The sequence below is a fragment of the Denticeps clupeoides genome, chromosome 19, assembly GCF_900700375.1.
Source record: "Denticeps clupeoides chromosome 19, fDenClu1.1, whole genome shotgun sequence".
In the NCBI taxonomy this organism is placed as follows: Eukaryota; Metazoa; Chordata; class Actinopteri; order Clupeiformes; family Denticipitidae; genus Denticeps; species Denticeps clupeoides.
The window spans coordinates 10,625,036-10,638,508 of record NC_041725.1 but is presented as its reverse complement, the minus strand read 5'-3'; the positions used below and the strand labels follow the sequence as shown (position 1 = coordinate 10,638,508).

The 13,473-nt window shown below is 45.4% G+C and overlaps 1 protein-coding gene across 6 annotated transcripts; it reads right to left on the bottom strand.

Moving 5' to 3' along the window:
- Window positions 1-3,345: 3,345 nt before the first annotated feature.
- Window positions 3,346-11,603, bottom strand: cep126 (centrosomal protein 126). Of its 6 annotated transcripts, XM_028963103.1 has the most exons (13): window positions 11,164-11,603; window positions 10,806-10,928; window positions 10,573-10,730; window positions 9,531-9,676; window positions 9,139-9,250; window positions 8,599-8,794; window positions 5,891-7,826; window positions 5,161-5,316; window positions 4,842-4,960; window positions 4,446-4,503; window positions 4,063-4,209; window positions 3,901-3,965; window positions 3,347-3,800 (listed from the first exon to the last, which is right to left on the bottom strand). In XM_028963103.1, exons 3-13 carry the CDS (start codon window positions 10,728-10,730, stop codon window positions 3,702-3,704), a joined length of 3,192 nt encoding a protein of 1,063 aa, XP_028818936.1. In that variant the 5' UTR covers window positions 10,806-10,928; window positions 11,164-11,603; the 3' UTR covers window positions 3,347-3,701. The 6 variants fall into 6 exon arrangements, with proteins under 6 accessions (XP_028818939.1, XP_028818936.1, XP_028818938.1 ...); XM_028963105.1 differs by lacking the exon at window positions 10,806-10,928 and having other exon boundaries at window positions 10,573-10,692; XM_028963104.1 differs by lacking the exon at window positions 11,164-11,603 and having other exon boundaries at window positions 10,813-11,121.
- Window positions 11,604-13,473: the final 1,870 nt, after the last annotated feature.

Here is a 13,473-nt window from a genome sequence, read left to right as displayed (position 1 = left end):
CATCCAATTAAATTAGTATTGGTTTTGTGCCTGGTCTTAATTTAACACCTGTTTTCTTATACAACGTTGTGAATATTATCAATGTATCCCACAGCATCTCCCAGCAACTGTTACTTTCAATGGACAATAATGCTTTTCGTTAATAAAATGCAAAACCTGCTTTTATTGCTGCACAATTCAGCATTCAGTGGATGTACAGTACGGAACTGTGAAGTGAGCCACGGTGTCGCCCCCAATTGTCCAAACCCCCATCAAACAAAACCAACACAAGCCGCGCTCGGAGCGCTGCCTTCGCCATGAATAAAGAAATAAATTGTTTTCCCTCTCGGCGGCGCCGCGGAAAGAAAGTAGTCCCGTGCAGTTCCCATAATTGTTATGCTAATCCAGCCCACTCGTCCCATTGAGGAATCATTTTGTCAAGACTTGGGCTCCCTGGATATGCGCCGTTCCCATCCACCGGGGTGAATGAATGATTATGAGCCCATATTAATCCTCTCCGGGGACTGTAAAAGCGTGAATAATGGATTTGAGAAAGTTACTTCGCGAACAACCCCTCCCTCCTCGAACCAGGGCGGCGGCGTAGGGATCGCTAATCTAACACCACGAACATCACGCCACGAACCCCCTTTTCTTCGGTTTAGGCCGAGGCGTTTTGGCCGCGCCGTTGTCTGGTTGCACACCCAAACCGACGCGCAAGCTACACGAACGAAGTGGAGCCGAGCGGCCAGGCCGCCGTTCGGCAAGTTCCGGCCGTTCGGGCCGACGCACCGCGGAGTGAAGACGGCGCCCTCCGCCGCCGCCACCCAGGCCTGCGGCGACCACCCACCCAGCAGCCCGTGGGGGTAACTCGATCGTTCGGCCACTGGGCTTTTGTCCGGAGTTGTTGTTTTCTGCCGCTTACTGCGTCCCCCAGACGTTCAGTTTGGGGTGGGAATTTATTGCCAAAATGAGCGAGAAGTTCCAGTAAGTGGATGGCACCAATGTTGCGTGGATGCAGTGCACCGTTCTGGCAGGCAAGAGGACATTTTCAGAGAAACAAATGAACCTTATTTTGTACTTTATCTGTTTCCCCCGCCATTATTTGTGCAGACGGTGTCATTGTGGGAGTCTGGCCAGGGAGGGTTTGTGTGCCCCCTACAGTACTAATGTAGGTCTCATGAACAGGGGCCCAGGCCCGCCAGAGACCTTTCATTCATTCTCATCAACCACACAATTCTAATATTGAAAAAGCAGCCGTCTTTTACTTTAGTCATTGTGACTTGTATCATCATCAAAAGTTGAAAAAAAAAAAAAATTGTACAAACTTTAGGAAGCCTTATTATTTGAAAAGTTGCTTTTGTAAGCACCCCTTCTGGTTTAATTCCGTTCTCATTTGTCCTTGGCTCACACATGGTGTTGCAAGACATAATCAGCATGACTTTTAATAAGCCGACAACCTTCTTGCCCAACCGCACCATTACCGCACGTACTACTGTAATTACTTGCTATCATGCTAAGTTTGTTGCGCTCCTGAGTCATCATCAGCGGGGATATTATATGATAACGAACAGCAGCTTCTCACGACCCAATCAGTGTTCTCCCCAGGACACAATGCCTGGCTGCACATTCAAAAGGCCAGGTGCCGATTCAAAAGGTGTTCTATGTCTGAAGTCATTTTTCTCCCCGCATCCACAGCCAATCGCACCTGAGGCTACTGTCCTGTCTGGACACTTAGTGTTTCTTAAAACAGGCCTCATAATGTGTGAATACCCCACCCCCCTTTACCCCTTCTCATGTGACCTCACACACACACACACACACACATACGTGCACACGCAATATTAACAATGGACAAAACTTTGCACGTATTATGTGAACGTTTGCATATGACCTGCATGTTTAAGAGCTATTTTGTTAAAAGATGAACACATTGTGTTGCTCGGTTAGAATTTAATCCTTTAGGCCACTGAAATATAATAATTCATTGCAGATCTCCTGTAGTAATGAACACTGCAGAAATGTTTATTTGTGACACATTGGTGGAAAACTGCACGCTTTATGATGCACCACATGAACAAGACAGAATGGAACCAGTTTGGCAGGTGTGTTCCTGCATGACATAAAAAAAAGTTTCTTCACATTTCAAAGAAGGCAAGCCAATGCCAAATTCTTCAGAGGTACTTAAGGTTCCTCCACCCCCATCGCACAAGTCAAGACAAGCTGACCGGAGGCGAGGCTAAGCGGAGCATGGGGAGGAGGACCACAGAAGTTTACTGCCTTGTTCCTCTACAGGGGAAATGTTTAAGCCTTAAAATCCAGGCTCAATTGGGAAAAAAGGAGGTAAACATTTACCCCTAAAATCATAGGAGAACTTGTCGAGTCTTGGTTACTGATTGAGCCAAAGTGCAAACAATCTCAGCTCAACAGCATTCACAATCCAATCCCAAAATCAACTTGTGACAAGGTGGAAGCTGTTGCTGGCTAAGCAACTTTGACAATAAACACTGCAGGTTGCTTGAGGAAATCAGTGTGTGGGGGGGACTTGATTTAAGACAAGACAGAGATGGTTTTGTATTACGCAGCATTCATACGCATGCTTTCAGAGGTGACATAACTCATCGGCGACCTGCAGGCACATTCGCTCAGCCCCAGAACGCGGCTGCTGTTGCTAGGTACCTTCGTTCCAAAAGCAGCCGCCACTCCCAGGACACTTGTGCACCGCAAAAGGGGTCAGTGACAGTTCAAGGTACCTTATCGATGAAGTTCCGAATTTTTATCGAAATCAATCCAGGAGAAAAGACAGATCTCAAATCAGCAGCAACAATGCAATAATATAGAGTTGGTTAGAATTTAGACAGACGGCCAGCAAATGCTGCAGATCTGCGGCCCAGATCTAAAGTAATTAGCACACTATTGCATTTGAAAAGGTGTTCATAAAGCAGACTAATGAGAGCAAAACGTGAACAACCAGGCTGACGTGAACTTGGGTGGGAAGGTCAGAAACAGCCGACAAAATGTCATTGAGAGGCTCTGGCAGGACTAGACTTCCGGACCCTGTTCATCCAGTGTGGTGAGTCCATCAACACACAACCGAGATTAATTCTCACCATCAACCGTCAATCACACGCACACACACATGCGTGTGCGGGACAAAGGTTTCTGTTGAACAACACTTGCACAATATTTTAAATTAAAGTATTGTCTGACAGTAATGCACTGTGACTCTGCAAATTCTTCATAATTATAATTACAGAATTACAATACATTTTATATTATCAGCAAATGCTGTGATTTGTAAATACAATTTATATTTCAAGAACACATTTAGCATAGAATAAATGCTCAATGACAAACTTTTATTTTAAATTATCAGTCTTTATTTCTATTTTATAATAAGACAAACAAAGGGCTACAAAATGCTGATAATGACAAAGCAAATTAAAAATGTCATGTTATGTGACCGTGATCAAGCCACGTGAAAAATGCTGTATGGTCATATGATTAGATTTATTGAGATTTACAATTAAAGAATTACAGGTGCCTTTTTGTCATTCAGCTTAGACATTCTTTGAACATTGTTTGCGAATGTTGCAGCTGAAGCGGACCGATTCTCTCATTGAGAAATTAAAGTGCTGGTTTGGACAGTGGTTCGACAGGAAGACAGTGCTAAGGAAGTGGGAGGAGTAGGTGCAGCGCGTCCATCGTACCCACGCATGGGGCCATTAGCGTCTCACGGTTTGGGAGTGGCTCCCGTTGGCGGAAACCGTGCAGTGCCGACGTGGGGCTGTGCCTGCCACCTCTCCCAGCCGGGACGACAGGTTCTGTCGGAGAAGAAAGATGAGGTGTAGGAAACTGACTCATCCACGCTGGGGAGGACAGTGTCAGAGACAAAAAAAAGGACAAACGGTCAGCCCCACTCACATATGTGGCTTCAGTGTGAAGGACACTCTTAACATTTGGGATGTCTCCCGCCACTTCCTCCATATCTACAATTGAGGTAAAAAAAAACAGCAAAGGACATTAAAAATCTCGGCATCTGTTGCATAAGGAAATGTGAACAAGCACGGCTAGCTGTGTGCTGACATTGGAGCCGGTGGTTGAGACGCTCCAGAGACTGTAACACTTTCAGCTCCTCCAGGGACAAGGTGCTCAAGCATTGTCCTCGGGGTTGGACTGGACCCGCTGCAGCTTGGGGTTCAGTGTCCGGCACTGGGCCCAGGCTCTCTGGGCCTGCAGGTAATTTCAATGGAGGAGACAGGGATCCTCAGTCAGGCTACATCGCCTAGAGCTAGGTATCTGTTTGTCTACTGCTTGCCAGGTCTACAGTGACAATAAGACTCAATCATGGTTGTGCGTGTGTCCAGGAAGCAGCATTAAACACTCCCCACTTGTGTAATGTTAGATGCTACTGAGATACATTAAAAAGAAGTTTCTTGCATCGTCCACAGAGTATATCCCAGACCTACCTTCATTTTGAACGGCCTGCTCAGTTTTGCCAGCGAAAGCTGTAATTAAGGCTGCAGCCTGCAAAACATTGCAAACCACACGATAAAGCACGTTCCCGGTCTCAGATATTCAAGTTTCCTGCATCTTGAAGTATACATTATTCAGGGACGAAGTATACAGTGACTCAGGGATGCTAAGTTGCAGGAGATTAGCAATTCTCTATTCGACATAGAGGGAGCAGGGGACGCATTTGGCTACCTTTACAAATGCTTGTAGCAGGTACAGCTGGATTTGCCACTGTGCCTCTTTCAGGCGTGTTTCACCTGAAACTGTGAACACTTGCAGACCGAACACAATGGGGATCATCAACAAGTCGCAGCACACCCGGCGAACTGCAGCAGATTAGCTCTGTGTACCTGGGAGGGTAAAGGAGGCTTCCTCCTTCCTGTCCTTGGGTTCTGTCTGACAAGGTCCACAAAGCCCACGCCTCTCCCTCCACTGGCCTCTGGACTTCCTCTCCTCGCCACAACCCTGGCTGGGGAACACATGCAGCACTTTTAATATTTCATCATGCAATAGCTCACGCAAAGGAAGCCATAAATGCAGGCCAGTCTTATCCGCACAAGTGAGTATGTTCTTAAAAGAGATTCGGATCACCGCACATTTCATGGTTTTAATTAGCACGCTTTTAATAAACAATAAATCAGTACATCACATGCATACACGAGACCTTACCATTGGAAGGGGAGAGAAAAAAGCCTCCCATCCTTGTGATAGGTTTGACTCCACTGATTAGACTCGCCCCATTGGTGTTGACATGGGACATATTGGTCCGGGTTTGAGGCAAAACAGACAACAACCCATTCTGAGTCTGAAGGTTTTGAGGGATACCTAAGCGTCATAAAATGTTATTTAATATTTACACCTGTAGACACAATTTATTAGAAAAGAATCAATAATCTATACCCCTCTCAAAAAAAGATTTTCAACATGGTGTTACACCATATGTCATAAATATGTCTTGTTCTTTAAAAATACATGAAATAGCCAGAACAGAGAAACATTTCTGTCACTATACAGCTCTGTTTCACCAAAACAGTAATCCCTTAAGTGGTGTTATGCAGTGCAAGGGACCAAAAGAAACAGACCCTATTGATACAACTTTAAAAAAAAAAGGTTTTCAACAAGCACTAGAAAAATATCCCCAAAGAATCTTAAAATTTACCAGCAACACAAAGATTGTACAGTTCTCTCGGAAGATTTTCCATAGACTCTCCTGTGTGACATAGGTCAGTGGAGGTTCACGGACTGCCAGCTGATCTCCAAGGTTGTTCGTTTTGTATTACACTATTGGAAAGTTCAATCAGCACGAAGCACTAAACAATTTTAAGGCCAGGTAAACCTTACCTACAGTGTCTACAATTTAGTACGATCAGAGCGAAAATAATAATGAAATCTCTGTTACCGTCCTTGGAGGATAAGGCACTTCGAACACTGTGCCACAGCTGGGATATCTCATCGTCTGTGGGCGTCTGGTCCAGGCAGAGGCCATTTTCTACACACATGATCCCACGCCTCACAGCTCCACCAGGGGAGTCCTGCTGGCTGATGGCGGCCATGGCCTTTGACACAGTCTCACGGGAGGGGTGAGCATGAGAAGGAGGCAGTGGAACGATGATGGCGCCTTCATGGGCAGCCACAGCCTGACTGTCAGAGTTGTCCTTGTACAGAGCCGGCTCTGTAGGAAGGCCAGCTTTGGTCTTGGCAATGTATACTGCAGCCTCCCAAGTGCTCCCCTCCACAGTTTCAGTTCTAGGAGGGGGACGGGGTACCATGACCTTCCCCTGGGTCTTGGTCACATGCTTGGCCTCGGTGGCAGACTGAGGCCTGATGATGGTGCCCTTCCTGACCCGGGAGAAAACAGAACCTGTCCCTGCCCTGGCTGAGCAGACTCTCCGGGGAACTCTGTGGCCTCCTGTGCGAACACTGACCCTTGGAGCCTTCACCTCTACCTCTGTGGGTTCTTGCATGCTGCTCTCCTGCACCCCGACATCTGCCCATGCTTGTCTGGTAGACTGCGAGCAGGCGGGGGTAGAGGGGGTCACGTTGTTGGCCCTTAAAGTCACAGTACCACAAGTTCTCTGGCACAGATCTTGTTGGTGGTCAGCTGGAGTGGACTGATAGTATACGGGACCGACTGGCATCCCTTTCTGCTTTGGTGGTTCTTTTGAAGACTTTTCCTCATAACGTTCCTCAACTTTCACCTCATCTAACCAGCGCAGTTTCTTCTTCACAGCTTTGCTGCTCTCGGTCTCCTTGCCTTTTGCTTTTGCTAACTCTATGCTATCCCTGATGTTGGAAGCCACATGTCTGGCCAAGACTAAATGGCTGGGGCTGTACATGATTTTGGCTTCCCCTGCAACATACTTTGACTGCTTCTTAAGGATGCCTTTGACAAACTGGACGTCTGCACCCTTGGAAACAGGATAGATGACCATTTTCCCTGAATGGAGTTTGGGGGCTTCCTCTGAGGTTTTGGAAGACTTAAGCATGTCATTTTTTGCATTGCTGGAGTCATTGGAAAAGTCAGATATGATAAATTTCTCATTCCGTGATTCTTTGTTGAGGTGCTTTGCTGTGTCTCTATCTGGATTGCGATCTTGTGTCTGATGGGTGACTATTGTTTCTTTTGGCTGGTCCTCCGGGTCCTCTGAACCCGAACCTCTCTTAGAGATTACACTCGCCGCAGAGTATACAACATTCTGCCTGCATTTGCTGGATGGGCTATCAATTTGCAATGCTGGTGAATGTCTAGAATATTTATTTTCCTTCTGTCCTAACTGTTTTAAATCTGCCCTTCCCTCCTGGGTCGAGGATGCGACCTCCAAAAGAATGGGGTTCGTTGAATTGCACGGCACGACCACAACTCTCTTGTCATTTGTAGCGATTTCCTGAGCCGAATGGTCACAATCACAATGGCCACAATGTGTCATATGCCCTGAATTACCCACAGGCCCCTCGCGAGTTAGCATGCCGAGGCTAGTGCAGTGGACCTGTGTCTGTGGCTCGTCCTTTAGGTTACAATGGGCTGTGCCCTGGGCGGGGTAGGGTTGACTTGCTCGTTGTTCTGCTGAATCATCTCTCAGTGGCATATTTTCATTTTCTTTCATTGGGGTGAGCAACAACTCAGCCAGGAAATCCTTCGTTGGACCATGTGCTACGTCATATGATGAACACTGGTCATTCTGCAGTCTCTGATGTGACAGTGGCCTGTCATCAATATCAAAGGTGTCCAACGAGGACACAGAGCAGCCACTTGAGTTGGGCATGTGGTCAAGATGAGCCTCCTCATTCTCTAAACTATCAAGACTGGATAGGCTTTCTGAGTGACTGATCTGGTCCTGAAATACACAAAAACAGTTTTGTAACAATTGCTAATGATTATGGGGTGAAATTGAAACTTCTTCTCAAATATTTTTACAGGATTACAAACCCATAGTCGTCTGAAGTTTTTTTTAATATATATATTCCATATGAATACGGAACCATTTCAGGAAGAATGGTAACTCTAAAACTCTCATGTGTGTTTTAGAAGTAAACAGAATAGCGTGACATTTTGGTGAAGGATTTTCCAGGAAGCACCTAAAAGCATGCTTTCTGATAAATAGGATTATGGCAACATCCCCCTGAGTTTGTAGCAGGATTATGGGTTGGCCCGCACCCAGTACAGGTAACATTCCGGTCTGTGTGTGTGTGTTTGTGTGTAAAACATCCTTCTGCAGAGACGCTTCTACTCCTAAAAGGGGCCTCTGTTTGCCCTACTGATGCTGAAGCACGTTGTAGCAGGAGGAGCTGCAGGCTAAAATTACACAGTCATCTTTCCCCAGCACGCTCGCGTAACCACAGACACACAGCAGCAGCAATGAAGGGCATCCTTCATTAAAATTACAAAGTCAGATCCGCATATGGCTCTCTGTCCTGACTGAGCAGTAAACACCAACTTGAAGCACATTACGAATATGCGAAATGCACGTTCCCATTTCTATACTGACGATAATGAATAATGTAGACACTACTGTCCCACAATTCACTGGCCATTGGAAAAGAGAATAAACAGCCCGTGACATCAGTGCAGGTTTTAGGCTCTCGGCCGGATCTGCAGGTGTTTGCTACCTGGGGGCTGTCCGCTCTGTCCTTCAGGAGACCTTGGGCCTCCTGCAGCTCTGTCAAAGAGAGCAGCTGGCTGGTCTTCGCGTAGTTGAAGGATCTCTCCTGCAGCAGCTTGGTGTAGGCCTCTGCAGCAGATAGCGCCCTCTGGCGGTTCAGCACATTAGAAACAACCAGAGACTTTGGGGAAGGTGTGGAGTTCCTGAACAGAACAACATAAACATGAATACTGTTCAAGGCAATTTACTTATACTACATACATTCAGGATCAAATGGAATTGCTTTGTATTCTTGAAATTTGTATTTGCAGAAATATGTGCTGTAATCTATCTTTTACATCAAAATGTCTCATACATTACCAAAAAAACGAAACAAATGAAAAACAAATCAATAGTTTCACGATGATGTTCAAGAGTACAGCATGAAGGGGTGCAGACACCTACTAGTATTAATGACAGTCCTTGCCCAACGTAGCAGTAAACCGCCATTAATATTAACTTAGCCCGTGTGGGAGTCCAGTGGTAGAAATACATTTACATTTAATACCTGGTGATGGAAGAATTGCTGGACAAGAAGGAAGACTGCTGAGGCTGAGATCCAAAGGGGCCTTGAAGGTGACTGAGGGCCTCATCAATAGTAGGTGGCCTCGCCCTAAAAGCTGGAGCAGGTGTCTTTTAGTGTATTATTTAAGTAGGGCACCCCTTAACAACCTGGATGCAATTCATTTCTGCTTCTGACTCCAGCTCTTGCTTTATCTAAACCAAACTCGTTGTGTAATTAGAGTCCAGTCCTGGGATGAAATATTCTGTTAGAATAAATACATTTTTCTTTTGCCCCACCCTTAGTGGAGATCTAGAGACAGAACTAAAGGCGAAATATAGAGAGTGTAGAACAGGCATTGAGACCAGCAGATTCGGCTGCTGGCGTGGGGGTCTGACCTGGCCTCTTTCTCTGAGAAGGGGAAAGGTGAGCCCTCTGGAAACGTTCCGTGGCCTCCTGCACTTGCTGTTTGCGCTGCAGCAGGATGTTTTCTCTCCGTCTTTGCTCCTGGACGTCGCACAGTTTCCTCCGTTCCTCCAGAGCCCTTTGAAACACACACATTAATGTATATTTAAATATACACACACACACAGTTTCCACACTGAGCTGCCAGACTCCTGTCTTTGGATGGCATCCTGCATTGTCATAATATGGCGTGAATGATACACATGTATAGCCTGGCAGAAGAGAATTAGCTAATTGCTCTGGCAGTGGTCATCGGGTTCATTTGTTTTAACGTCAGGCCTCAAAAGAAATTTGAGCTCATTACCACAGATAATATTTCCACATGAATTAGTTAATGACCCACTGTATACCCCAAGACAATTAATGATTGCGGCCTTCAGATGACTTTGGTCCACAACATGTTTTATTTTGTACTGCCTATGTAATGCGCATGATGCAAAACGATACTTATATCTTCAAAAACTATAAATATATAACTTATATTTTGCTTTTTGGAATTATGTTGCCAACTGTACGTTTGTTTGGTAATGGTTTTATCTGAATTCAAGGCACTGTAGAATTAGCAGCGTCAAATCTGACCGGGATTTGTATGTCGGCCATGGCTGGACGTATGTGCAACACCACGGTGTCTGCTGGCATTAGTTACTTTGGTCTTGCTGATTAGCAGATCTATTTCCAGAGAACAAATCCTGCTGACAACTATAGTGTTGAATACCAGTATCTCTCACTCCGGCGTGAGCTTTTCTTTCAGACAGATCTGAGGCCACAGCCCAGCTTGGAAACCTAAGATGCAAGGCAGGAAGCAGGGTTAGGTGCAGGTCGTCGGCTGTCCAAGGAGAGACCCGGCACCTGTCTGTCAGGACCCAGCCGAAGCTTCTGCTCAACTTCATGATGGCAGCACTTCAGATTACTTGATATCAAATGTCAAAAGCAATGGGGAAAAAAAAAAGTTGCTAAATATCATTAAAACCCTACCTCCTTCGTCGATTGGTTTCCATGGAGAACTTGCGAGCGCGGGCTCGGCTTGACTTCTGCTCCTCCGCCAGCAGCTGCCGCTCATCCTCCAGACCCCCCTCATAATCAGCTCTGATGATTCTGGTGTTGACCCAGTTAAAGAGATGTCTATCGTGCATCTAGATCACAAAAATTACTTTTTGGACCATGGTTATCAAGTGCAAATATCACATTTAGTGGTATTTATTGCATACCAGTCACCTCACTGCTGTTGAGAATAGTCAACAAGTGGCTCGCTGATCAGAAACCATCTCTTGATGTGCAACGTAACGCAACAGATGGGCTACAACCTGAATCCGAGCCCCTCCGCAGTATGTCTGTCATCCAATGTAGTGTCCATTGTACAGAAATAAAATAGGGTCACCCACCCTCATTCACACAATGAAACAGTTCCAAAAAGTAATTTATTCATACGCAAGTTATCTGACAATAAATCTCCATCATTCTAAGTACCATTCTAAGTACTGACACGAGTTATGGTAAAATAATTACTGTTGCAGTTGGGGGACTGTTAAGTGAAGTATGCTTTTTCTGTGAATGAGTAAAGGATACGAGCAGAACAGGTTCTCCTTCCAAGCGTGCATCCCAACAACAGGACCGCCACGATCTCAGAAGCTGTCAGTTCTGACGGATGCAGGATCCACGCCAGTCCATGCGAACGACAGGAGCTGAAGAGTCTGGTAGCAGTGGTGAAAACTCTCCAAACTAACCAAGATGGTGACGGTCAGCTACCGCACCGCCGACCTGACCAACCTACCGAGCATCCTGCAGCCGGACGACGGCCGAACTACGCGGGCTAGCTGTGACTTTGAAGCGGGTCATGATATCCTGTGCAGGAGCCGCTCGGCCACGTCGTAGCGAGAGTAAAAATCGACACGCAGTCAAGCAAGCCACACTTGTTCAAACGTACCGGGGCTAACAATAAAGAGAGCAGGCGCCTGACAGGCTCTCCTCAGACGTGCCACCGCAGCGCCATGTTGGCAGCCAGGGACGCGCTGCCTTGACAACGTCAACCACCTGGCGGGCGGGGCAGGGGGCGGGGCCTGAGGAAGTGCGTCACGGCGGCTGTTGCGTCACCATTTCGTCCCGTGTATCGTGTACGCAACTGAGTGTGTAAATGATTGCAGTCCAGTAGAAATTATTTGGTGTATGTGGTGAGACGGACTAATAATAAAATAATAATAATAAATAATAATAAAATGTATCTAATAATAAAAACAACAATAACAATCAATTATTATTAGAATGAATAACTATTCATACTGCATTGCTTTACTATTTTATGTTGCTAACAATTTCCTCCAACAAATGCATGCTTTTTTATTGATATAGGTTTCGTTTTTAAAACTTATAAACAGCTTAAATAGCAGAGATAAAATTAGAAGAAAGGTATAAGGCTGTTTTGTTAGCAACGTGCAAGGAAGTCATGTTAACAATTTGCTAACTTAGTTGTGGAGATAAGGGACGCTTATCGTGATCGCGACGCGACTGACAGCATTTGCGCACTTTTGTCCTTCACCTGCATTTCTATTCCTGACCGCTAGATGGCTTCCCCCCAACCGAGGACCTCCAATATTTGTAAAGAACCACTTCATTTCTTTCTACACTTTCAGTCAAAGGTGACATAACGTCAGAAGAAACACGTTTTCGACCGCCTGAAGTAAAACGACGAAGCTTTTTTTTATATGAAAGAAAGTCCTTTAAATGTAGTATTGATGGAAAACAAAAAATGAACTATGACAGTAATAAAATGAACACCAACTTTGGGTGACAATCCAATAAAGGAATCTCAAACTTTATATATTTTATACATAACATATCTCACCATTGAAAAACTGCTGCGAGTCAGACTTCTTGTGCAGATTCAAAGTAGATCACAGAAGCAATTAATTTACATTTACAGCATTTATCAGACGCCCTTATCCAGAGCGACTTACTATCGGTAGTTGAAAGTGAAAGTGAAAGTGAAGTGATTGTCACTTGTGATACACAGCAGCACAGCACACAGTGCACACAGTGAAATGTGTCCTCTGCATTTAACCCATCACCCTGAGTGAGCAGTGGGCAGCCATGACAGGCGCCCAGGGAGCAGTGTGTGGGGACGGTGCTTTGCTCAGTGGCACCTCGGTGGATCAGGATTTGAACTGGCAACCTTCTGCCCCAGGGACAGTCCCCCTGGAGCAACTCAGGGTTAAGTGTCTTGCTCAGGGACACAATGGTAGTAAGTGGAATTTGAAACTGGGTCTTCTGGTTCATAGGTGAGAGTCTTACCCGCATATTCATGTCACTGCATAAAAAATATCTAATGCTTGTTTTTCCTTAAAATTTGTGTTTTTTTTTACAAAAACACCCCATCTAGGCTATTATGCTGGCTTTTGATTCTTCCAAGGTGAGCGTTGGACGTCAAATCTGAGCCGAATTTTCCTCTCAACAGTCCAGTTTGGTTTCATTGAAGGATTGGGATTCGCCTATTATCATGCATCATCCACTCAGCTGTCATTAGCAGCCTGAGCACCAACAGACGAGTCCCATGCTGCGGCTCTGGAGAGGTTGAGCAGGTTGAGCACATGGCCAGGTCAGGATGACACAGATCATGTGGAGCACAAAATACATCCTTCTTTAACAGTCCATCAGAGGAAGAAAGTAAGAAAAGAATTGTCTAATGGACAAGAGGCACTATTCATGGGGCAATATGTTTCATTATTTTGTAAATTGGTGGATAGAACATGTCCAATGTGGCCACTACAAAACAGGCAACAGGTTAAACTATAAAAACTTGTTTTAGACATTTGTGTAGACATAAGGCAACATATTTCCTTACATATTTTTGGGCATACAGTGTTTGTGTGGCACTTCAAGCAG